The 27,334-nt window shown below is 40.2% G+C and overlaps 1 protein-coding gene and 1 pseudogene across 4 annotated transcripts; both read left to right on the forward strand.

Annotated features, from left to right (window-relative positions):
• Positions 1–112: 112 nt before the first annotated feature.
• Positions 113–18,067, forward strand: arl13b (ADP-ribosylation factor-like 13b). Of its 4 annotated transcripts, XR_010914208.1 has the most exons (12): positions 113–662; positions 2,394–2,464; positions 3,910–4,159; positions 4,711–4,816; positions 5,002–5,204; positions 5,423–5,534; positions 5,664–5,814; positions 6,402–6,524; positions 6,743–6,811; positions 9,092–9,113; positions 10,565–10,672; positions 12,258–18,067. XR_010914208.1 is itself a non-coding variant. In XM_067501821.1 (11 exons), exons 1-11 carry the CDS (start codon positions 604–606, stop codon positions 10,581–10,583), a joined length of 1,185 nt encoding a protein of 394 aa, XP_067357922.1. In that variant the 5' UTR covers positions 113–603; the 3' UTR covers positions 10,584–12,240. The 4 variants fall into 4 exon arrangements, 3 of the variants coding, with proteins under 3 accessions (XP_067357922.1, XP_067357920.1, XP_067357923.1); XM_067501821.1 differs by lacking the exon at positions 12,258–18,067 and having other exon boundaries at positions 10,565–12,240; XM_067501819.1 differs by lacking the exons at positions 9,092–9,113; positions 10,565–10,672; positions 12,258–18,067 and adding an exon at positions 7,521–9,049.
• Positions 18,068–18,200: 133 nt separating this feature from the next.
• On the forward strand, positions 18,201–27,094 carry LOC137125797 (ADP-ribosylation factor-like protein 13B; annotated as a pseudogene).
• The last annotated feature ends 240 nt before the right edge of the window (positions 27,095–27,334 follow it).

Below are 27,334 nucleotides of genomic sequence, written 5' to 3' on the forward strand. Positions count from 1 at the left end.
CCAAATTGTTTGTTACATATCTAAATAAAGTACAAAAAAAAAAAAAAAGAATCTGAGTAGCACTTTTCCCAGCATCCTCTGGGATACGACAATGGTTACGACGCTGATTTGTTGCCTATGCAAGATGACGCAAGCCCGTCGGCAGCCTAGCAGCAGAAAAGACGGCGTAAACAAAGCAGACAGCTAATGCTAAGTAGCTAGCCAATATTTCCTAGTTAAATACTAAATATAGTTACCTTAGGTTGCTTAAGAATAATATTTTATTTCATTGGTGAAGAAAAACCTGAACTTCTATGGGCACAGTGTTGAGACTAAAAATAAACGAGTTGACAAGATACCGTTATCGGTAGGTGCATCAGCTTTAGCTAACAGTGGGCAACGGAATAGCTATACATATTTTTAATTTCTGGATATTAATGTAATCTATAAGTTTGTTAATCGTTTACACGCGGTTACAGGCTCTTGTCAGCCGCTGGTTAGCCTCGCCAATGTTGACGAGTTCGCTCGCTATGTAGCTAATTTGGGTTAAGAATCGATCCGCTAGCTAAACGCCTCTGGCTAGATGACCACTTGATCGCTGTCATCTGGGCTCATCACACTGCGATGTTTAGCCTGATGGCGAATTGCTGCAACTGGCTGAAACGTTGGCGAGAGCCTGCGAGGTAAGTCGGGGTAATATTATAGTGAAATCTCAGCCTTTCATTTTGCTGGCCAGACACTAACGTACATATAGTAGCTGCAATCAGTGTGTTGCTATCAGTTTGCTACAGTAGTTTGCCAGTATGAGATTCGTTGAAAGCCTTGTTTTGTTCAGACCATCTCTTTTCATCGGTTCACATAAATTTACACATATTAGTATTTAGTATTGGCATTCTTACTTTTATACACAACGCATTGAAAGATCACACAACTTCCACTCGAATCTCTCACATTAAACTTTCTTAACATGAGATTTCTATTCAAGCAATAAAGGTGATATAATTATTAGCCTTTATACTATGCCTATGATTTAGTGTTTTTGTACTATTACAGTCAAACAAATCTTAACAGAACACTTGGTCAAACTTCTCAACGGGCATCGGATGCACATTGCAAAAATGTATCTTGCATGATGAATATATACTTTTTTTTATTATTATAAAATAGCCTAATGGGTGAAACAGTATTCCTGAATGAATGGTGTGCTGCACAGTAGGTTATAGGAAAGAAAATGAGCAGTTTATCATGTAAAGATGCCACATTCTCAGATTGCTCTCTAATGTTAGGATTTACTGCTTTCCCACTTCATTTGCTTTCAGAGGGAGTTTTTAAGCAAACAAAATACCAAACAATGTGTGCGTGGACATTGAGAAATTGCAATGCACGTGTTATTTGACATTGAAGACCAAATAATAAATGTATTCATTGAGTAAATAGTCACCTCCTTTATCTCCTTCGATAAAATAATACAGTGTTCCTTTGGTTCTGTACTTGTGATGAAAGACTGTAAGCCTGCAGTTGTTGGGGTACCTTTAGTATTGTTTAGCTGTGGGGTCCTTTTGGACTGGATACAGAGAATGTACCAACAGGACCAGCAAAATATAACTGACAATGCTTAACCCACGTGGTACTTGTGAGGTATCTGATCCGCTGGGCTTAGTTGGAAATCCTCCCCTAATCCCACGTCCAGGTTTGTTTAGCTGGCTACTTCTTTTTGTCCCGTTGCTGTTCGAGGATTGTAGCATTGAGGGCCGAGGATTATGGGGTAGCAGACAGTGGGTAGACTGTGTCTTACCTTTTGGAGATTTACATCAAGAGGCTCCCCCGATGAAGACCAGGTGGCTCCAGAGGACAGTTAGATGGATAGTACGATTGATTTCTTTTCGACGAAAGTGTCAAAGTTAAGTATACAGCCAGGACACAACAAGAGTTTTATCGATTCTTTGGCTCCAGTATTATTGTGAATGCAATTATGTTTTTACACATCATAAAATTCTCTTTTGTTTTGGACAAGTAAGGTAAGGAATAAAAAGCAAAAAAAATCAATTTGACAATTCTACAATCTGCAGTATAAACGGACTAATTTATATAAATGTTGCCCATCGATAGTGAACCAACACACTAACTATTTGTCATGTTTTATGTGTGTATGACCACATGATTGTTGCTGGCTCACTCTCAACTGTGCGGATCTCTCATTGTGTCAGTTGTTCAGATTATTTATTTACATATCTTTGGCCCCTAATGCATCATGACAGCTAATGCCAGCTGGCTTCATTAGCTCAGTTATTGCACATGTGTATGCAAGGAACCCTAGATAGCAACAGATGCCCAACTTCTTACTTTGGCCTTGACTGAGATAGTAATGATGTATGTATACATATGGATTTGTTTTCCCCCTTTTTATCTTACAGGAAAGTGACTTTGGTGATGGTGGGACTGGATAATGCAGGAAAGACAGCCACAGTACGAGGAATCCAAGGGGGTTAGAACATTTTTATTTAAAGAAATTGCTGTCCATTGTAAACCATGTTTTTTATCTTCTTTACTTGGGGGGAAAAAAACTTAGACTTACCATTATGCCTTTTTGCTTTTAGATTCTATTAATTATTTACATAGTCAATAAAGGATTGTTAATTAAAACTAGATTTAGAAAAGTCTGAAGCAAAAGTTGTCTCTTTTAAATAAATGGATTAACCTTATGGTAAATTGGAAATTTTTCTACCTATTGGTACCCAAAGTGCTTTAAACTGCTTCTCATTCACCCATTCGCACTCACAATCACACACACACACACACACACACACACACACACACCGATGGGGGAGCTGCTATGCAGCTGGCCGGGAGCAACTAAGTTAGGGTTCAGTGTCTTGACGTTTTCTTCACTAATGGCAATAAATATGCCCGGATTCACACACATCTATAACATTGGCATCTATGCCTCACACCAAGTATAAGTTACAAATATTATTATTCTGATAAACTTATGTGCAACATGGCACAGTGAAAAGAGGAGGACGAGGCCACACCAGCAACAAAGATCACACGTGGAGGCAGATACAATTTCCAGGTACTCAAATAGAGAGCAATGAGAGCAGAAGACACGATGGAAGACGCCTTGCAAGATGTGGATTTTCGTGACATTACATTATACATTGGAGTTAGGTTTAACCTGATGTGTTCACTACAAAAATAAGATGAATTCACATCTATGGATAGCTTTCTTTGGGGCCACAGTCACCCAATAATAAATTCAGAGATGTCCTTGTGTTTATTGTTTGATGAGGTTGGTTTGTTGGGAGATTGATTCTTGTCTCTCATTGTACTTGTGCCTGCAGTAGGCTACTGGGCACCAGCTGTACCTGTGGGGAACTGCAGCCATTGAGTTGCAGCAGGTAGTCCACTCCCAGATAGGTTCAGATAGCAGTTTAGAACACTGGTGCAGCAGGTGGAGCGTGTTCTCTGCCAGAGTCTCCACTGAGGAGTAATGTACCTTGTCCAGTTCAAAAATATCCTTCAGGAAATACAGCACCTAGTCCTTGAAGAAGCCACTGAAGTTGTGCAGGGAGCTCTCAGGCCCCAGGAAACCCCAGGCCAGAACAGAGCTCACTTGTTCACACACAGCGTAGAAGTGAGAGATGTAGGCATCCGACACCTTCATGTGCTGCCTCTCCTGCTTCAGCTAACACCAACAACTTGATGCCACCGCAGTTTCCGTGAAGGAGCTGTTCAGGCAGCGGGTGTTGATCACATTCTAGATGGAGATTGGTGGAATCTCCGGGTCCTCATATGATTCTATCAAGATAAAGTCCAGCACTATGTCATAAAAGTGTTTCAACCCTCCTGTAGCCAGCTCCACCTCTGTGTTTTCCCAGTGCTCTGTGTGCTCCAGGAAGGATGCATTGTTTTTTTTATCTTTTCCCTCAGAGAATCCCCAGGATGTGGCTCCCACTGTTGGCTTTTCCAAGGTTGACCTGAAACAGGGCAAGTACGAGGTGACAATCTTTGACCTTGGAGGTGGAAAGAGAATCCGGGGCATCTGGAAGAACTACTTTTCAGAGTCCCATGGTGTGGTGTTTGTGGTGGACTCCAGTGACATCCAACGTATCCAGGAGACACGGGAGACCATGGCCGAGGTCCTTCAGCACCCACGCATCGCCGGCAAACCTGTGCTAGTGTAAGTATTCCAAGGAAATGATACTTTAACTCAGGCTTGGAAAATATAAAAACATTTTATTGATAATATGTGGAATAATGTGTAGGGATTTAAAAAACAATGACTTGAGAAAGCAGAGAGGGTGAGGCGTAAAAGACGAGAAGATAATTGAGAAATTGCCTGGACTAAAGAGTCAGAGTCCTTGGTCCACTTTGTTGCCAGATAAGTGCACTGCAAGCAGATTTCTGTAGTGTTTGCTTAATCAGTAATCAGGACCCAAAGCACAGGTTGGGGCACTGAGACATTAAAGTGTATTTTCAGGTATGCAGAGAGAGTTCCAATCAACAATCCACAATCAAGACAGAGTCACATTTCCATAACATTTACAGCCACTATAACCATTCACCTTGCAAAGATTGACTTGGATAATTAGCCTTTCTCCTCAAACATTGAGGGAGTAGTTGAACCTCCAGCTAGTATAGCAAGAGGAAAAGAAGTGCAAAGTATTTTTTAAAAGTATTTTTTCCAATATCAAAGATTTCAAATGCGTCTTTATTCCTCTCGACTTTAAGGCTTGCTAACAAACAAGACCAGGAGGGAGCGCTGGCAGAAGCAGACATCATCGAGAACCTGTCATTAGAGAAGCTTGTTAACGAGAACAAGTGTCTCTGTCAGATTGTAAGTGCTTGTAGATCTGCTTTGGAATAGAGTGACAAGAATTTTTAGCACAGAACAATTAAGAGTTTACTGGCTGTTTTAATCCAAAATATCTTGCAAAACCTCATGTACATCAATATTAAGTTTGTATTTGTATTCAGTAGTGTTATGTCTTTCTAAATGTTGTTGATATATTTCAATGACAGGAGCCATGTTCTGCAGTCCTGGGTTATGGTAAAAAGGTAGACAAGTCCATCAAGAAGGGGCTGAACTGGTTGCTTAACAACATTGCCAAAGACTATGAGGCCATTACTGAGCGTGTGCAGAAGGACACAGCAGAGCAGCGCGCTCAGGAGGAGCAGGACAAGAAGGAGCGTGCGGAGAGAGTAAGGAAGTTACGAGAAGAGAGGTGAGGACAACACGACATCCAAAAATGTGTCCTTGCTTCCTTGTACTGAAGTATTGTTTCAAAAAAGAGACAAAACATTGCATTTATTCCAAAGGAGCATACTTTGTAGAAATTCACACCACAATTAGGTCTACACTTAATTTTTGTTAAATCTAACATTAGCCCCCAAGAGGTATGTGTCATAACCCTGAACGTTTTGCATCATGTTCTGTCTCCAGAGAACAGCAGGAGAGGGAAGAGGCGGAACGAGAAGGCAGGCCAATCACGGAAGAGGAGCCAGATGATAACATGTGTAACCCCTTCCAGCCAATAGGACATGTGATCTCTGAGGTGTGTAACTACTGTGTCCTGACAACAGAGGATGGTGTATTACATGTTAAGACGTCTGGTTGGATCTGAAGTTGTAATACATTTCAAAGAGCTCAGAATGACAGCTGTTGGCTTCTACGTGTTTCTCAGAGTGAGAATAAACAAAAAGAGAGGAGAGAGCTGCAAGAGGTGAGAACCAACAGCCCGAAGGCAGATGTTGATCAAGAGGAAGAAGAGTATGAGGAGGACAATGATGAAGAGCCAGATGATACTAGACAAACGCTGGAAAATGTCAGCTCAGGTGAGTTTTAGCTCTTTAAAACCACCTCAGAACTACTAGTGTACTTTATAACTGCATAAAGTTTTATGATTGGACAAAGCTGTCAAATGGATGCCGGACTGATTGGATAATACCTCATGAATTTTTTAACCTGGCAAATAGTTCAATGATTTTGTAAAACTGGCTTTCTGCTAGATGTTTATTCAGGAGTGTGTAAAAATGAAAAAAAAGCTCAACTTGAGATCAGGATATGAGAGCAGAGGGTGTCTTTGAAGAGACTTTACTCTCAGCATGTGGCTCGGCTTTGCACCATATGGGAAGAAAGTCCGAGCCAAATCAAGATATGAAATCTGTTCTCATTTTGAAACCAAATGATTAAACATACAGACACTGCAACAAGTCATTATACAAGTTATACAAAAATTAAAATGTCACAGTACAGAACCTCTAATATATGTAATTACACATTAGGAAGAGAATTAAAAGATAAATCAAGATAAAGTGTGATCAAGGATAAAGGGAGGAAGCTCAAAGAGACCACTGATTGTTGATTACTGTTGGTCTGAAGTACAACGCCTCATCACCTCATCATGTCCCTTTGCTTTCAGCCTCAGCAGGCGAGCAGAGCAAGAAGAAGACGAGGAAACTGCACCTGAAGCGGAAGCACCGTGTGGACCCATTGAGGACAGAGGACGGGCCAGCAGAGAGCCCCACCCCTCCACCTCCTCCAGGTCAGTCAAAAGCTCCTAGTCATATGTCATCGTTCCCCTGAGTATTGCAAAACTTATTAAGTTTTTTTAAGAGCTCTGTTTTAGCTTCTGAGTCGCTGTAATTTAAGTTCCAGGTTCACCCCTCACATGCCTGTTTGTACTTTACACATAACATTTAAATTTAAATATGTACTTTTTGACATTCTAGAGATTAACATGTCTTTAATTTATGTTTTCAGTTGGATGGGCTACACCCAAAGTTTCTAGGCTGCCAAAACTAGAGCCACTCGGGGACTTGAGACACTCTGGTAAAACTGCCTGTGAAGTCTGGTTATGCTTTACCCCTTACTGCTGAGCACTGTTTAATGTTAACCATGCACTTCCTCACTATGTTGGTCTTAGTGTGAATTATCGTGCTCACTAACTGTCATGTGACTAATTCAATGTTTCCTCAATGCAACAACCTGGTATTTGGAGCCACATCTTGGGCCCTTTTGTAAATCAACCACAGGTTTTTGAGTTGATTCCTTTAGTAGATTTATTATTACAAACATAATGGTGCTTTCTGAGGAGGAGGAGCAGGAGCTTTCTGGTGCTTTTCTTTTCTTTTTTGGTTACACAGTGGTGGTGGTGGTGGTGGTGAATTTGCCAGTGTGTTGTTAGAGAGGAAACACTGAACTCTTTCTGCCGTAAGATGTGTCCTGACTGTTAATTAGTATCACAGACCGACATCACAGTCTTTTTTTTTCCTGCATCCCACCAGGCATGTGTTTGAATGTGTGTGGAACCTTCATGGTGGCAGACATCTTTATCAACTCAAAGGCTTGTCTGTGCCTTCATCCATATTCTCCCCCCTCAGTCTACTATCGCTGCATCCTTAACAGCTTGTCTTTTTTTCTCGTTTGCTTTGAGTATTTGAATTCATAGGGCATTAATCATCAGTGACTGTGTTTTTCCTTCAGCACTCGATGGACATAGTCGCTAACACAGCCAAACCTTTTCTCGTCCCCTCCACAGAATTTTACAAGAAGCCTCTCCCGCCTGTCGCGAACAGGCCGCGGCCTAACGGCGACGCAAACGATGTCTTTTTTTAACCTCCATTACTGATTGAGGTTGACTCCAGACCAATCACAGCTCTCCCCTTTGCTTTCTGTATGTAGCCAGCTGAACGCATTCACAACCGGACGACTTGGGACATGGGAGCCGGTGAGAGTGGGAGTGCAAACGGACACTGACTAGAGTGGCAACATGGGGAGTGAAGTCCAGCTCAGAAACTGTTAAATGTTTTTACAAAGTGGAACAATTCAGCGTGAATCACTGAACCTACCTGGAGTTCTGTCATCACAAAACCAAAAGCACATTTTGTGCTGAACTCTTTTCTCTACTATAGACTGAAACTTTATTTTTCAGTGTTAATATCAATGTTAGACACTTCAGACTCTTGCATTCGACTGAAATGGTTTTAATTGACAAAGAATGTTAATATGTTAATTCTAACCTTATATATGTCCATCTGTTTAATCTGTCTCTGTTTAATGGATTTCTATCCACACCGCCATTAAAATGACCGTATTTTATTCTTTTATAACTTACGCTTTGTAAACAAAGGTGTAAATATAATACAGTGGATGAATATGGATCAAAAGGTAGATTTAATAAGCGGCTTTTCACAGCTGAGCGCTTTCAATTAGGTCTTTTTAAAGTCAGAATTCTATCCCTTTTTAGGGAACAGTGTTGTGAAATGAGGAGGGATTGGTGCTCGAATATGGTGGTATGAAGCTAGAAGATTACAAGTGGGTGTCATTTGCTACACTACTCTGTGAATCTGTACTGTACACAGAACATAAGAACACTACTTCATCATTCTAATTGGTCAGTTTTAGTAATGAATGTCTTGACATTTCACTTTACTACAGTGAGATGTTGTATGGCCATGAAAAAAGTTTCTAAATCTCTTTTTGCCTGAAGCTTCTTTATTTCTATTATATAGTTAAAGATGTAAACGTCAATGTCTACAGGGCTACAGACTTTTTACGCATTCTGCTGTTTACACTGTGTATCAGTTTTTAAAGTGATATTTCTGATGGGGCAAGGCTCAGACATGCTGCTCTGAGGTATGAGCCAGCACCGTGGTTCCGGATTTTTTTTTTCTTTCTTTTTTTTTTTTTTGTATTTTTTAAAAATGTTCTTAATCTTCTGCGCTTGCTTTTAAAATAGCTTAAAATACCCAAAGTTACATCTCAAAAAGCACAGATCTGTAATATCTTGAACTCCTCATTGCCCCAGTTTTATCTGTACATTGGAAGAGTTTGCAGTGGGACAATGAAGGAGGTGAAAGTATCTCTACACTGGCAGCTGGAACAGCTGGAATTGGGTCAGAACACATGAGGATATGTGTAGCAAGAAATATCACTTTAAACAACTATATTGTATTTTTGGTTTATGGTACAACACTCACTATCTTGTTAAGGATTTAGATATTTAAACATATTTTTTCTACCCAGTTTGAATTTTATAACCGCACAATTAAAGATCTTTTAAATATATTTATGACTTAGAATCCATTTGTGTTTGTTTATCTGTTTCAGGAGCTGCCACTACACCAGCAAGGTAGTGTTTGTTGCTCTTTTTTGACTCGACAGGAAGTTGGTTTGTCACCCGGCCCCTGCTAAGTATACACTTGTGTCTGTTTCTCACTGATGATGTTTATTCAGTATTTCTGGTTATGGCTCCTAAACACTCTATGACCAGTAATACTAAGGGCTAAAGCCGCCTAACATACAGTTCAAAGCTGTGGGGGTGAGTTAAAATTTGAGTGACACAAACAGTGGGGATGTTTTGACGATAATTGTACCTTTTTAAACTCCACAATAGAGTAAAGACTAAGGCTGGATTATCAGCTTTACATTTTGGCATATTAACAAAATAATTTGTTCAAGATTAATGCCAATTAGTTTTCTGTCAGTCAACTTAATATTTTAGCTCTGGAGCACTTAATCTATTCTGGGTGTCACATAAAGATCTGCAGAACAAATTGTTCTACTTTACTGGTCCTACTGACCTCCAGAAAGAAAGGACCTGAAGTCCTACTGCTTGATTTGCCCTGAACAAAATGACCTTCATTGAAAGCAAAAAGGTTTTTTAATATAGAATATTATCCAGTTGATGGTAATCAGCTTTTAATCACTTTTCTAGGATCAGGTTAATATAGCAGCTGCTTTATTCAGAAGTCAGTTTGGTGGTAAATAGAGCACTACTTTAACAATAGGTAGCAGCTCCAGTTTGCAGCAGTTTGGTGGACAATTCTACAATATAGTGAGATAATCAGAATGTTAATAAAAAAAGTCCTGTCCTATTGCAAATTTGCGCTTGTTTTAACTAACTACAAAATCTGTTCACATGCCTGTATAAGTCACGTCACATTTTCTGACTCACTGTTTCTAAAAACAAAGAACTGATTTAACTCGTCACAGTTCGAAAACACACACACAGCAATACACGGTCACATGGTACCATGGTGCTCTGTCACGATTACAAATTAAACTGCCCCGGGATAAAACATATTTCAATGTGGAATTAGGCTGCACATTAAAACAACCAAAGCTCTGCGTGACACTGTCTCTAAAATGATTGATAACACAAAATGTTCAACCGTAAATTATTTAAAGGAATGTAGGCAATTTAAAGCTCTTGTTGACAAAGTAATTACACATTTGCAAAGTGCTGATGAGTGTGGGCTGGTCTCATCTTCTGCATACGGCTACATCCAGAGGCAGCAGAAAGACAAATATCTGCCAGGAGTTTAGTGAGACTAAAAGAGAGAAATGTAGCTCCAGAGAGAGATGATGATGATTATTCGTGAATGTACATGACAATTTGGAAGTGAGCCTCAGCAATCTGCTTTCCTGTAAAAATAGTTGTTTTTGGTTCCATCTCCTCATTTAGCTGTAGCTTTAACTGTGAAACATCTGTTAGGAGCATCAACAGCCCATGTCACTTGCCACCAGAACATTGCAATAATGTGGTGTCTCATTACTGCTCTCCCTGTTGTCGATATGCAGACAGGCTTCATTTAAGTGAGCGATGTTGTGATGCGGGAACTGAAATCCGTGCGCTGATGCTGTGTCCTGCAGGACAAGGACGGCAGATGCACCGGTCCCCTTAAGCAGGTGCTTTCAACCATCAATCCCCCCTTATTACGCTTGCATTCCTTTATATCATCAATCTGAGATGTCCAGCTCATTCCAGAAGCCATTTTGTGATGAAGTGTTGTAATGTACTTGCTTTCCCTCTAAAATCTGCTTGTGTGCATCTGTATTACTGATTTTCTAAAATAACACAGAATGCCTTTCAGCCAACAGCACAGATTTTACAAAGAGAAAGTTCAAGGAAGAGGGGGGAGGAAGTTTTTATGTCATGGGAAAGTAAGTGTCTTGTAAAATCTGGAAAATTACAAGAATGCTGAGGATTTTGTCAGTGGAGAAACTAATATCTCTTCCTCTTGTACGCTAGATGTCTTTCAGTGTTTGTGTGCAAATGGAAGGGTAGTTTGACAGAATAAACATTTCTCCCCAGTTTGGCTAGAAATATTTGAAACTCGATTTACATTATAAGCGATATTAAAGAGCTGTTTCAAGTACTTTTGAAATAACTTATGGATTTCAAATTAGAGTAAAAACTTAAAGCAACCCAAAATCCCAGAGTTGGACAAGCTTTGAAACACACTTCCTCTAGCCTTGGACTGTCAATTAAATTAGGAAAAAGGTCAAATAAACCAAGCTGTAAATGTAGAGAGTGGTGAGAAACAACAATGGTGATATTAGCAAAATGACGTACATAAAACTTTCAGCTGTATTAAGGTACTCAACCAGGGTTTTGCAGTTATGTTTGCCCATTTTTGGAACATTTGTGTCGTAGGACACGATCATCAGACTGGAAGTTATTTGTTTTCTCCAGTTTGTCATCCATTTAAAGTTATATCATTGTCTATGACCCCGATTATTGTCCCCCGTTTTCCTCTAAATATATATTCAAGTATATTACTGTGCATTTCTTACTCAATGGTTGTAAAGTTGCCTGGATGTGTGTCCTGTGTGTTACTATTAGAGTAGATTAAGAGCATTTAGCATCAGATTCAAACACCTGGCCAAAAGAAGGAGCAGGTCAAGTTCGAAGCTTCTCTGTACTGTTTTCTGTTTGCTATAAAAAGATTCTTTTCTACTAAAGCTTAACGTAGCACATGCTGTATCATTACTGCACTTTCATCATCATTTGTGGTGCTTTAATTTTGATATCACATTACATTTGTTCATTTAGTCGACACTTTTATCCAAAGCGACTGCAAACACACACATAGCAGTGCTAATGTGAAATAAGAGGTCAGATACTGTGCCAATACCTTCGTGGATGAAAAAACGCAAGCATTTTAACAACTGTTGTTGAAAGAGATACTTCACAGGAGCTCAAAATGTGGCAGGCTAGATAAACACAAACATTAAAATGTAATCATACTTGATTTTTCATGACAACACACACAATGTTACTGCTATGTTACAGTACATTACTGGCTAATGGTTCTGATAAACATGACACCTTTGTCCTTCTGACAGAATCCCCGTAGGTATATGACAGTAATGATTAACACAGTGGGGGAAAAGCTGTTTTTTAAGAATTCTGACTTTATTTAACACATTTATATGCTCATTAACCAATAAACATCCAGTTTTTATTGACAATATTCTTTGATCTTCCCAGGGACAGTGTTTTTATGCATTTAAGTAACCAGATTACTGGTTACTGTGAGCTGCAATTGTGAATCACCAACTGGCCTAAAGCAACTAAATGCCTCAGGACTGAGGAAACTGAAGTCCACCAATGCCACACAGAGAACTCCACACCTTTTAGATGTGAAGTGGCAGCATTAACTCTTAACAAGCAACAGGAAAATATAATCAATTCATTCAACACTTAAGAGAAACGTCAGTTCAAAAAAACAAAGATTCGTGAGCAGTGGCAAACAAAAGAGAAGATGAACTAGCAGAGAATAATCTATAGTGACTGAAAGTGGATCAGAAAGAAGTGAAGAAACAACAACAATGAGCTCTCAGGAAAAATGATGGAGACAAAATTTAGATACACCTTTTGATCCACTGCACCTTAAAGGACTTTTTTCTATTTGAGTTTACACAACTTGGCAGTGTTTCCAGGAGGCCAACAATGATGAAGTCCAGCATGTAGAGGCTGGGTGAATGTGTTCTGGACTCTGGTTTCAGAGACACTGTAGAAGGACACAATACCTGCTCTGTGATCCAGGTATACTCCTAATCTGGAGGACAGAGGACCTGAGACGGGAGTTTCCATGTTGTAATAAAAATTATATTCATTATTGTAAGATTCTAATGCCCAAGATTTGTTATTGAGTCCAAATCCACTTTCCTCTGCTGTTCCCTGTTCTGATATTTTAGTATGCTGCTACAGAAACTCCTGTCCCTGTCCACTTCACCTCCCAGTAACAACGTCCGGTCAGACTCTCTCTACTCAGGAGCTGCCAATCATCATTGAATCTGTCTGGATGACTAGAATAAGACTGTTCTTTCCTCCAAAATGTTACTTTTCGGTTCCCTTCAGACAATAACATGCACGGATTTGCTGTGTTTGGATCCAGTGTGACTTCACATGAATATTTTAAGAACTCAGCTCTAGCCTTGGGATCTGCTGATGGCAGTAAAACATGGACTTCAGTCTGTCAGCTGGATGTTTGTCCATGTCTCTCTCAGAACGTCCTGTAGTTAATCTCTGAGCTCTGACATAGCTGCAGTCACATCCTCAAAGTAGCTCAGAGGATGGATGTTAATGCTGGATGAGTCTGTAGGTTGACTGAGTTCTGACAGTGAGGGGCAGCTGTGGACAAACTGGATGTGATCCTCTGAGTGAGCGTCTTTCCTCTTAAGCTCAGTGATCTCCTGCTCCAGCTTCTTCAGAAGCTCTTAGACTCTACTCACTTTAGCTTTCTGCTGGGATCAGATCTGCTGCTTCACATCAGACCCTCTTTTCTCCATGAGATGGATCAGCTCAGTGAAGGTCTTCTCACTGTCCTCCACTGCTTTATCAGCATAGAGACTGACGGCCTCCATCTCCTGTTGGAACTAATCAGTACAGAAGAAAATCTCCCTCATTTTATCATGACGAGCAGATGTTCTCCTGGAGCTTCTTGCAGGGCTCCACCAGTTTATGTTTGGACTGCAGGTGATTCTGACAATAAGACACGAAACACACCAGACAGGACTTCTGAGCTTTTAGTTTTCTCCCAGTGCAAACATCACAGGCCACATCACCAGGAGCAGCTTGGAGTCCAGTCTTCTTCAGCTCCTCCAGTAAAACTTAACATGTTTTTTTTCACCAGGACAGTTCTCGGTGTGGCTTCTCCTCTCATCCTTTTCATCCCAGAATCTTTAAATACACTTCATGTAGTAACTGTGTCCACAGGAAATAGTCACTGGATCCTTCAGTAGAGGCAGCAAACTTCAAAGCCAGTTAGCTTTTAAAACCTCAAAGGCAATTATGTGATGTCTTCGATGACGGTCGATGTCGATTTTTAATATTTAAAGGTATACAAATCTTTACGTTAAAAGACATTAAAAAGCCGTATACAAGCAATAATGCCATTTATAACCTGAACCTTTTGAAGTTTGAACAATGTTTGAACATGAAAGTATGTCAAAGTAGTTAGAAAATTGTATAATAAGATGGCAATCAGACTATTAATAAGAAAGAGTTGTGTCTTCAATTGTTTCAATATCAGGAGTGAGGCTGGTAAGTTAGCAGAGTTGGTTTCTCGTTCCATAATTGTGGGACCACTGAGCTGAAGAGTTTTGCTTGGGCTCTTCTGGTGTGTGGTGCAGGGACAAGGAGATGCAGTTTGTTGTCACAGTGGAAAGAGAGATTGTGGACCTGGGTGAGGAAGTTTAGGTAGAAAGATGCAAGGAGCTACAGAGTGCAGAGATGTGAACAGAGATCTGAAAAGTGCTGTGATGGGTCTTTTTGGCTGTGCTGTTGCATTCTTGACCATCTGGAGGGTTTGATTGTGCTGCTGGTAGCAGGACAATGCAGAGACAAGACACGACCGGTGGCTGCACGAGGAGTTGGGTGGTTCAATTCAATTCAATTCAATTCAATTCAACTTTATTTATATAGCGCCAATTCACAACAAAGTCATCTCAAGGCACTTTACAGAATAAAGTCAAGACTATAGAGATGTATAAAGAGAACCCAACAATTCCCCCCTGAGCAAGCCCTAGGCAACAATGGAGTGGAAAAACTCCCTTTAATGGAAGAAACCTCCAGCAGAACCAGGCTCACGGTGGGCGGCCATCTGCCTTGACCGGTTGGCGTGAGTGGAAAGTGAAGAGAGAAAAGAAAAAGAGCAACAAAAGCAACAACAAAACATCTGGCAGGTTGGTAGGACCAGTAGCTGCACAATGGAAAACACACAGCTTCAAAGCCCGGGGAACCTGCAGAAAGGGACATAGAGAGGGAAACAGAGAAGGAGAAAGACAACTACGGGAGAAAGAACACAGAGTTAAGGTCATACAGTAGTGGCAATTGTGGGGTGAGGAGAGGAATAAAGGACAGGAGGAGGGGGGGTCCCCTAGCTGTCTAAGCCTATAGCAGCATAACTATAAGTAAGTATAAGCTTTATCAAAGAGGAAGGTTTTGAGCAAGAGGGTGTCTGCTTCCCGAATCAGAACTGGGAGCTGGTTCCAAAGGAGAGGAGCTTGATAGCTAAAGGCTCTGCCTCCCATTCTACCTTTGGAAATTCTGGGAACCACAGGTAGGCCTGCATTCTGAGATGGAAGTGGTCTGCTGGGATGATATGGTGCTATGAGGTCTTTCATATATGATGGAGTCTGACCGTTCAGAGCTGTATATGTAAGAAGAAGGGTTTTAAATTCTATTCTAGATTTAATGGGAGGCCATTGGAGAGAAGTTAGTGAAGCTGAAATATGATCTCTCTTGCTAATTCCAGTCAGCACTCTTACTGCAGCATTTTGGATTAATTGCAGGCTCTTTAGGGAGTTACTGGGGCATCCTCAAAGTAGGGAATTACATTAGTCCAACCTAGAGGTAACAAATGCATGGACCAGTTTTTCTGCATCACTTCTAGACAGGATGGTCTTAATTTTGGTAATGTTCTGTAGGTGGAAGAAGGCTGTTCTTGAGATTTGTTTTATATGTGAGGTAAAGGACAAATCATGGTTAAAAAATAACTCCAAAGTTCCTTGCAATAATACTGGAAGCAAGACTTATACCATCTAGAGTAACAATAACGTTGGACAGCATATTTCTGAGATTTTCGCCAAATACCATGGCGTCAGTTTTGTCTGAGTTTAGAAGTAAAGAATTGTGGGACATCCAGGCCTTTATGTCTTGTAGGAATGCGTGAAGCTTTATTAACTGGTTATTTTCATCTGGTTCCATAGATAGATGTAGCTGGGTATCAGCAGCATAGCAATGGAAATTTATGGAAAAAAGTATTGGTCCTAACACAGAGCCTTGTAGAACTCCATAGCTAACCTTTGTGCACATGGAGGATTCAGCATTAACATGAACAAATTGAAGTCTATCAGATAGATAAGATTTAAACAAACCTAGTGCAGTTCCTTTAATCCTAATTTCATGTTCCAGTCTCTGTAATAAAATGTTGTGATCAATGGCATTGAATGCAGCACTAAGATCTAACAGAACAAGTATAGAGATGAGTCCATTATCTGATACCAAGAGAAGATCGTTGGTGACTTTTACCAGTGCTGTTTCTGTAATATGATGAACTATAAATCCTGACTGAAAGTCTTCATGCAAATTATTCCTATAAAGGTGGTCACATAATTTTTTTGCGATTACTTTTTCAAGGATTTTAGAAATAAAGGGAAGATTAGACATTGGTCTGTAATTGGCTAAAACACCTGGGTCAAGACAGGGTTTTTTAAGTAGTGGTTTAATTACAGCTACCTTATAAGCCTGTGGTACGTATCCTGTTTCTAAAGATAGATTAATGATATTTAATACGAACGTATCTATTAAGGGTAAAGCTTCCTTGAGCAGTTTAGTTGGAATAGGGTCTAGCAGACAGGTTGTTGGTTTAGATGAGGTCATAATTGAAGTTAGCTCAGAGAGATATATGGGTAAAAAGCAGTCTAAGATGGATTAGGGCCTTATTGATGATTCTAGCACTGTTGTACATGAAGATCTATCTGTAATATTTGGGGGGAGGATCTGGTGAATTCTTTCTCTAATAGCTACAATTTTATTCATAAAGTCATTGCTGCTTAGAGTTAAGGGAATATTACTATATTTTTCAACATCCAGCTGTTTGGCCAGCTGTTCACTTCAGTATTATGTTATCAACCAGAGAGCAGGCTGGAGCAGCCGAGGTCACAGAACCCCACGGGTTGTCCAGCTACCATGCACATCATTTTTATGGCTGCCACCACCACCAAGTCGCTGTCATCAAGTAGTTGAATTCCTCAGTTACATGTATCTGGAAGTTTCAGCCACTTTGCAGATTCAGATTCTTTTCACAAGGGTAATTTAATCGCTGTGCCATCCCACGATTCATTCAAGTAATGGCAAACTAGCTGTTAAATAGCAGCTAAAGTATGACTGACAGCTGCTGTCTTCAGCCTTTTAAGGAGAAGACCGAGCAGCTAAGGTTAATGTTACATAACAGGCTAACGTCTAATTAAGTGGAGTTAAATACCACATGTAAGGCACAACAAACTCTGACAACTAACCAAAACGTTTCTGCAGTGACACTTGTTTGATCCATGGCTAAAAAACAATGTATCGATCCTGTGTCTGAAGAGTGACCGGTAACCAGCCGCTGAGCGAACGTTAGAGACGCGTTGAACGCAGATGTTCCGAATAAAAACAATGCCTGAAGCAAGACTAATGACAATGTCACGTGATATGACACTCCCAGTAATGGCCGTATAAACTTATAATAATAATTTACAGGTTAATAGCAAAGGTTTTTAAAGTAACCCGACACCTGAAACGAGGTAGAGAAATCCCAGCAATGTGGACCTTGAATCATCTGTCTCCATCTAACCGTATCCTCTGCATCCTCTTCTCTATCACCAACTCCCTATGGCCTTCTCAGTACTTCTCCATCAGCATCCTCAAAGCAAATACTGCATCTGTTGGACTCTTTCTAGGGATGAAATGCTCACCTCTGCCCTTAGCCTCGCTTCCACTACTCTTCAAAACAACTTTATTGTATGGCTCATCAGTATGGGAGTAGAATAGTAGCTAAATTATTTTTATGTGTGTGCGTATGTAAACTAATGTGCAAATGCATTCACTAAAAAAACTAAATGTAAATGTCTAATTATCTGACAAAAAAACTTAGGTTTTAACCAAAAGTGCTGGAAAGTCTTACAATTTTCCGTCTTTACGGGTGGAATTTTGCTACTGTTCTGGCGTCTGTGAGATTTGTGTGTGTGTGTAAAGCGATTTGTCTGTATTGGAAGGTTTTCCTTGCCCTCAGCTTGGGCTCCCAGGCTCAGAACGGTTCAGCGCACAGTGCGCTCAGGCTCCGAGGCTGGTCAGTACAGCCAGTGCTGAACGGAGGAGCGCAGAGCCGCCGCCACAGGCTCTCAGGTGAGTCTCACCTTTGGTGTTTAGTTCTTGACTATCTCCTGCTCAGCCAAACTGTGTTTCTAGTGTTTCTGTACTGTTAGCTACAGCAGATAAAGGTCAACAGCTACAGCTAGTGTAGCTGACAGCGAACAAACAGTGGGAGCTAACTTTACTCCTAAAAGTGCTGTGCAGTGGCAACTGCACTTGTGCTTGAACAAACCTTTCAGAGGACAGAGGACACGTCTTGAAAACTACTAGCAGAAGTCCAGTTTCCACTGAACAGCATTTTGGGATAACCAGGACCTGGATGACTGAGAATCCCCACAGACCGGCAACTTTACTGGTTTTTAGAACATCATCATCAGCTAAAAATATCATCACTAGAAGAATTTATAGCTACTGTCCACTGTTCATATGTGAATTCAAACCTTCAATCTAGACAGGTAAGATCTACCTCAGAGCTGTGGGTGTGGACCACTTTGACCTATTAGTCTGGCCTTATTAAAGCTGTACTCATGAAAAGTTATTATTTCTTGTTATGTAGAGCCTTCATTACAATGTGACTAGACTTTGTTCACCTGTTCATGATGTAGCATCTGAGGTAAATTTACTACACACTTTGTGAAAAAGGTCGATCCCCATCTATTTAAAATATTTTATCTTACTAAAGAGTTTCAGAAGACTGGAGCAGATGGCTGCAGATGGTTTTTTTGATTTTATTTTTTTATCTTTTCCCTCAGAGAATCCCCAGGATGTGGCTCCCACTGTTGGCTTTTCCAAGGTTGACCTGAAACAGGGCAAGTACGAGGTGACAATCTTTGACCTTGGAGGTGGAAAGAGAATCCGGGGCATCTGGAAGAACTACTTTTCAGAGTCCCATGGTGTGGTGTTTGTGGTGGACTCCAGTGACATCCAACGTATCCAGGAGACACGGGAGACCATGGCCGAGGTCCTTCAGCACCCACGCATCGCCGGCAAACCTGTGCTAGTGTAAGTATTCCAAGGAAATGATACTTTAACTCAGGCTTGGAAAATATAAAAACATTTTATTGATAATATGTGGAATAATGTGTAGGGATTTAAAAAACAATGACTTGAGAAAGCAGAGAGGGTGAGGCGTAAAAGACGAGAAGATAATTGAGAAATTGCCTGGACTAAAGAGTCAGAGTCCTTGGTCCACTTTGTTGCCAGATAAGTGCACTGCAAGCAGATTTCTGTAGTGTTTGCTTAATCAGTAATCAGGACCCAAAGCACAGGTTGGGGCACTGAGACATTAAAGTGTATTTTCAGGTATGCAGAGAGAGTTCCAATCAACAATCCACAATCAAGACGGAGTCACATTTCCATAACATTTACAGCCACTATAACCATTCACCTTGCAAAGATTGACTTGGATAATTAGCCTTTCTCCTCAAACATTGAGGGAGTAGTTGAACCTCCAGCTAGTATAGCAAGAGGAAAAGAAGTGCAAAGTATTTTTTAAAAGTATTTTTTCCAATATCAAAGATTTCAAATGCGTCTTTATTCCTCTCGACTTTAAGGCTTGCTAACAAACAAGACCAGGAGGGAGCGCTGGCAGAAGCAGACATCATCGAGAACCTGTCATTAGAGAAGCTTGTTAACGAGAACAAGTGTCTCTGTCAGATTGTAAGTGCTTGTAGATCTGCTTTGGAATAGAGTGACAAGAATTTTTAGCACAGAACAATTAAGAGTTTACTGGCTGTTTTAATCCAAAATATCTTGCAAAACCTCATGTACATCAATATTAAGTTTGTATTTGTATTCAGTAGTGTTATGTCTTTCTAAATGTTGTTGATATATTTCAATGACAGGAGCCATGTTCTGCAGTCCTGGGTTATGGTAAAAAGGTAGACAAGTCCATCAAGAAGGGGCTGAACTGGTTGCTTAACAACATTGCCAAAGACTATGAGGCCATTACTGAGCGTGTGCAGAAGGACACAGCAGAGCAGCGCGCTCAGGAGGAGCAGGACAAGAAGGAGCGTGCGGAGAGAGTAAGGAAGTTACGAGAAGAGAGGTGAGGACAACACGACATCCAAAAATGTGTCCTTGCTTCCTTGTACTGAAGTATTTATTCAAAAAAGAGACAAAACATTGCATTTATTCCAAAGGAGCATACTTTGTAGAAATTCACACCACAATTAGGTCTACACTTAATTTTTGTTAAATCTAACATTAGCCCCCAAGAGGTATGTGTCATAACCCTGAACGTTTTGCATCATGTTCTGTCTCCAGAGAACAGCAGGAGAGGGAAGAGGCGGAACGAGAAGGCAGGCCAATCACGGAAGAGGAGCCAGATGATAACATGTGTAACCCCTTCCAGCCAATAGGACATGTGATCTCTGAGGTGTGTAACTACTGTGTCCTGTTGGTCAAGAGGAAAAAGAGTATGGGAAGGACAATGATGAAGAACTAGAAAAACACTGGAAAATGTCAGCTCAGGTGAGTTTTAGCTCTTTAAAACCACCTCAGAATTAATAGTGTAGTTTATAACTGCATAAAGTTTTATGATTGGACAAAGATGTAAAATGGATGCCGGACTGATTGGATAATACCTCATGAATTTTTTAACCTGGCAAATAGTTCAATGATTTTGTAAAACTGGCTTTCTGCTAGATGTTTATTCAGGAGTGTGTAAAAATGAAAAAAAAGCTCAACTTGAGATCAGGATATGAGAGCAGAGGGTGTCTTTGAAGAGACTTTACTCTCAGCATGTGGCTCGGCTTTGCACCATATGGGAAGAAAGTCCGAGCCAAATCAAGATATGAAATCTGTTCTCATTTTGAAACCAAATGATTAAACATACAGACACTGCAACAAGTCATTATACAAGTTATACAAAAATTAAAATGTCACAGTACAGAACCTCTAATATATGTAATTACACATTAGGAAGAGAATTAAAAGATAAATCAAGATAAAGTGTGATCAAGGATAAAGGGAGGAAGCTCAAAGAGACCACTGATTGTTGATTACTGTTGGTCTGAAGTACAACGCCTCATCACCTCATCATGTCCCTTTGCTTTCAGCCTCAGCAGGCGAGCAGAGCAAGAAGAAGACGAGGAAACTGCACCTGAAGCGGAAGCACCGTGTGGACCCATTGAGGACAGAGGACGGGCCAGCAGAGAGCCCCACCCCTCCACCTCCTCCAGGTCAGTCAAAAGCTCCTAGTCATATGTCATCGTTCCCCTGAGTATTGCAAAACTTATTAAGTTTTTTTAAGAGCTCTGTTTTAGCTTCTGAGTCGCTGTAATTTAAGTTCCAGGTTCACCCCTCACATGCCTGTTTGTACTTTACACATAACATTTAAATTTAAATATGTACTTTTTGACATTTTAGAGATTAACATGTCTTTAATTTATGTTTTCAGTTGGATGGGCTACACCCAAAGTTTCTAGGCTGCCAAAACTAGAGCCACTCGGGGACTTGAGACACTCTGGTAAAACTGCCTGTGAAGTCTGGTTATGCTTTACCCCTTACTGCTGAGCACTGTTTAATGTTAACCATGCACTTTCTCACTATGTTGGTCTTAGTGTGAATTATCGTGCTCACTAACTGTCATGTGACTAATTCAATGTTTCCTCAATGCAACAACCTGGTATTTGGAGCCACATCTTGGGCCCTTTTGTAAATCAACCACAGGTTTTTGAGTTGATTCCTTTAGTAGATTTATTATTACAAACATAATGGTGCTTTCTGAGGAGGAGGAGCAGGAGCTTTCTGGTGCTTTTCTTTTCTTTTTTGGTTACACAGTGGTGGTGGTGGTGGTGGTGAATTTGCCAGTGTGTTGTTAGAGAGGAAACACTGAACTCTTTCTGCCGTAAGATGTGTCCTGACTGTTAATTAGTATCACAGACCGACATCACAGTCTTTTTTTTTCCTGCATCCCACCAGGCATGTGTTTGAATGTGTGTGGAACCTTCATGGTGGCAGACATCTTTATCAACTCAAAGGCTTGTCTGTGCCTTCATCCATATTCTCCCCCCTCAGTCTACTATCGCTGCATCCTTAACAGCTTGTCTTTTTTTCTCGTTTGCTTTGAGTATTTGAATTCATAGGGCATTAATCATCAGTGACTGTGTTTTTCCTTCAGCACTCGATGGACATAGTCGCTAACACAGCCAAACCTTTTCTCGTCCCCTCCACAGAATTTTACAAGAAGCCTGTCGCAAACAGGCCGCGGCCTATAGTTAAAGATGTAAACGTCAATGTCTACAGGGCTACAGACTTTTTACGCATTCTGCTGTTTACACTGTGTATCAGTTTTTAAAGTGATATTTCTGATGGGGCAAGGCTCAGACATGCTGCTCTGAGGTATGAGCCAGCACCGTGGTTCCGGATTTTTTTTTTCTTTCTTTTTTTTTTTTTTTTTGTATTTTTTAAAAATGTTCTTAATCTTCTGCGCTTGCTTTTAAAATAGCTTAAAATACCCAAAGTTACATCTCAAAAAGCACAGATCTGTAATATCTTGAACTCCTCGTTGCCCCAGTTTTATCTGTACGTTGGAAGAGTTTGCAGTGGGACAATGATGGAGGTGAAAGTATCTCTACACTGGCAGCTGGAACAGCTGGAATTGGGTCAGAACACATGAGGATATGTGTAGCAAGAAATATCACTTTAAACAACTATATTGTATTTTTGGTTTATGGTACAACACTCACTATCTTGTTAAGGATTTAGATATTTAAACATATTTTTTCTACCCAGTTTGAATTTTATAACCGCACAATTAAAGATCTTTTAAATATATTTATGACTTAGAATCCATTTGTGTTTGTTTATCTGTTTCAGGAGCTGCCACTACACCAGCAAGGTAGTGTTTGTTGCTCTTTTTTGACTCGACAGGAAGTTGGTTTGTCACCCGGCCCCTGCTAAGTATACACTTGTGTCTGTTTCTCACTGATGATGTTTATTCAGTATTTCTGGTTATGGCTCCTAAACACTCTATGACCAGTAATACTAAGGGCTAAAGCCGCCTAACATACAGTTCAAAGCTGTGGGGGTGAGTTAAAATTTGAGTGACACAAACAGTGGGGATGTTTTGAATATAATTGTACCTTTTTAAACTCCACAATAGAGTAAAGATTAAGGCTGGATTATCAGCTTTACATTTTGGCATATTAACAAAATAACTTGTTATCAAGCTAATAAGATTAATGCCAATTAGTTTTCTGTCAGTCAACTTAATATTCTAGCTCTGGAGCACTTAATCTATTCTGGGTGTCACATAAAGATCTGCAGAAAAAATTGTTCTACTTTACTGGTCCTACTGACCTTCAGAAAGAAAGGACCTGAAGTCCTACTGCTTGATTTGCCCTGAACAAAATGACCTTCATTGAAAGCAAAAAGGTTTTTTAATATAGAATATTATCCAGTTGATGGTAATCAGCTTTTAATCACTTTTCTAGGATCAGGTTAATATAGCAGCTGCTTTATTCAGAAGTCAGTGTGGTGGTAAATAGAGCACTACTTTAACAATAGGTAGCAGCTCCAGTTTGCAGCAGTTTGGTGGACAATTCTACAATATAGTGAGATAATCAGAACGTTAATAAAAAAAGTCCTGTCCTATTGCAAATTTGCGCTTGTTTCTACTGTGATATTGGACTGTTGTGGTATAGTGTGTTAAATCGGCGGTCAAGCTCTACGACTTGCACTTTTATCATCAGAAACCTCAGATTAACTGAACTAAAACAAGATTTTGAAAGAGCAGGCTTGTTACACAGCTCTTTACAGTGGGAACAAAATACAAAAACAATTCATAGCAAGAGATGGGAACAAAAGGGAGCAATATTCAAACTTGCTTGTGTCTGACAATTCGTGTTTTGCTCCTAAATGAGCCTTAGTTGATAGATAGAATTACAAAATCTGTTCACATGCCTACATTGGAAACATTTTCTGACTCACTGTTTCTAAAAAACAAAGAACTGATTTAACTCGTCACAGTTCTAAAACACACACACAGCAATACACACGATTTCTTTTGTTTCTGGTCACATGGTATCGTGGTGATTTGTCACGAATACAAATTAAAACATATTTCAATGTGAAATTAGGCTGCACATTAAAACAACCAAAGCTCTGCGTGACACTGTCTCTAAAATGATTGATAACACAACATGGTAAACTGTAACAATTATTTAAAGGATGGTAGGCAATTTAAAGCTCTTGTTGACAAAGTAATTACACATTTGCAAAGTGCTGATAAGTGTGGAAGTTCTTTATGTTTTCTTTAGTTTGTCATCCATTTAAAGTTATATTATTGTCTATAACTCTGATTATTCTCCCCAGTTTTTCTCTAAATATATATTCAAGTATATAATTTTGCATTTCTTACTCAATGGTTGTAAAGTTGCCTGGATGTGTGTCCTGTGTGTTACTATTAGAGTAGATTAAGAGCAATTAGCATCAGATTCAAACACCTGGCCAAAAGAAGGAGCAGGTCAAGTTCGCAGCTTCTCTGTACTGTTTTCTGTTTGCTATAAAAAGATTCTTTTCTACTAAAGCTTAACGTAGCACATGCTGTATCATTACTGCACTTTCATCATCATTTGTGGTGCTTTAATTTTGATATCGTATCGCAGCAAACACACATAGCAGTGCTACTGTGAAATAAAAGGTAAGATACTGTGCCAATACCGTCATGGATGAAATAACGCAAGCATTTTTACAACTGTTGTTGAAAGAGATACTTCACAAGAGCTCTATAGGCCAATTTGTGTTGTATGCTTTAAATCATTGAGACATCTTTGCTCCCAAGTTCTCTATACTGTGGTGGTGTTGTGCTGCACTTCCTGCAGATCTCCTCTCAATCAAAATGTTTCCGGCACTGTTTGTTATTCTTCTGTTTACTTCGAATAAAACTGCTGCCGCTGATGGAAGCATAAAATGCATCACTTCCTGTGCGCCAGAGCATTTTTCCTGGGAATGACCTACAGCGCTGGGCACTGAGCGTTTAAAACAGCAAACATAAAAGCTTTCATGAGCGGGGAATAGGTTGAATCGCCAGTGTGTTAAATCATTTGGCAACAGCAAACAGCAAAAAGGCCACGAACTGAGATGAAATCTTTTTGGGAAGTTGTGCTGTTTCAACCACAGCCGCTACTGTATTCTGAAAATGTTAACATGCAGAGAGTTGGATTTGGTCACATATAACCCGGCAGTGCTGCCCTCAGGTCACTGCTCATTGACTTTCGACTTTCTGAAATTTGAGAAAACCGCGTGTATGTTGTGCACAGTGCTGCACGATACAGTTTCATGATCCATGAACTGTGTTGTGACTCTTTGCCTTCTCAGCCCTTTGATCAACGTTTTTGGAAGTGTTCAAATTAAATGTAGGTAGTCTTTAGTGTTTGATGTCATATGTTTTTTCATGTCGTCCAAGGTTTAGGTAAGTTCAATTAATTAATCAAAAATAGTATCAACTCTATCTCCCTCATTAGCCTCTAAACAAAATAAAATATTCTGACTGAGTTTATTAGCTATAGGAGCATCTGCCTCACTTCTCTTTCCTCTGCAAGGAGATCAATTTTTGACCAACAGGATGTATTATAGCTCCAAGTTTTGCCCTGACTTTTCAGTTTAGAGTCTTCCAGGCAATTTGGCAGTCGACCAGAAATCACACGGATGCTCTCCTGTGTTGCAACACCAACCCAGGACAGACCACAAACTGTAGTATTTATTTATTTATTTTCCATTCAGGTGATGCATTAGACCACCATGCCACCATTGTACAACATGATGCAATAGTAAGTGGTAGAAAGAAACTATATATATCCACTCTGGTGTAAAGAAGAAATTGCGAAATTATCCAATAATTCACAAAAGGCAACAATTAGAGAAAAGACCAGAGCATGAATACTGATTCCTTTTATTCTCTGGCATCTGTTCAAATTGTTCCCAAAGCTGTTTTGATCGTTTCCGTATCATTTATCATACTGTAGCTTGTTAAACGTGGTAACAATGCTTGCTGCAGGCAGCTGGCCACTGCAGGAAGCTCCAACTCCCTTCCTGTGCCACTAAAAAGAGACAGTGAAGAAGACAAATACGCCGCACACGAAGGAGCGAGTAGTGTCAGGACATGTGAGCTTGCTTCGTACACCAGACTTAAAGCGTGATGTTCACCTTTGTGTGTGTTTATGTGAGTATTTAGGTGTGTTATCCAGATGTCTGTCATGCCGTGTAAAGACCTAAATACCGTCAGTGCACTGTGTATTACCAGAACTCAACGTGTCATGAAATCCTGAGGGTCAAGTTAAGTGCTAATGATGAACAATTAATAGTCTGGCTTGTGGTTTGTACATCTGTCTTTAACCTGGGATAGGAAAGTGGGCTGTCACAGCGTTAAGCTGAGGCAGTGCACAGATGATCACTGCTGCTCTGTTGGCTCTGTGCAGTCATGTCTGATTACCTGCAGAGGGCAATAGAGCTCCACTAATCTGCTCTACATAGGCCGCACAGGGAATTGGTAAATACTTGGGACACTAATTACAACTGAGTCTGATTCATCTGATTCTTGTGTGCTGAGTGGCGTCTTTTACGATCTTTCCAGGGCCACCTAAGTGTCTGACCTAAGCCTGCTGACAATAAAAGAAGGAAATGCAACTCAGGAGAGGCGATAACTACGGCATTCAGCCAGGAGGTGAGGGTTGGTTTTAACTAAAGAGCACAGGGCTTTCATCCCTTAATGGAACACATGTAATGGGCCGTTATGTAACTAAACAGTGTAGAAAATGGGGACGTTAAAGCATGTGAGGGGCAGATTTTGGCTGCATTCACAGAGCAGAGGCAAAATGTGCACACTGACTGGTTAACTGTACATTTCACGCTGTCACATCCAGATACAACTCTGTAGCAGGGGTGAATAAAGCATGAAGTACATGTGGAGATTTTCAGGGTTTAAATATGACCACGGGTGCTATACTGTAAGCATACGCAATACTAACCCCATTACAATAACTTCACTAAATATTTTTAAGTGTATATTGCCCATTATAATTTCCCACAGCTCAAGAAGGTGCCTTTAAACTCCTAAGCCACCGAACATGTTCAGTTTTGAATAAAAGCATCAAATGACACAGATGCACATCTTCACGTTTCAGGAACTGGAACCAGAGGACGGTTGTGGCAATGAAGTACTCGCAATTATCAAAGTAAATGCCTCCCTTTTTTTTTTTTTT

This window comes from Channa argus, chromosome 4, assembly GCF_033026475.1.
Source record: "Channa argus isolate prfri chromosome 4, Channa argus male v1.0, whole genome shotgun sequence".
In the NCBI taxonomy this organism is placed as follows: Eukaryota; Metazoa; Chordata; class Actinopteri; order Anabantiformes; family Channidae; genus Channa; species Channa argus.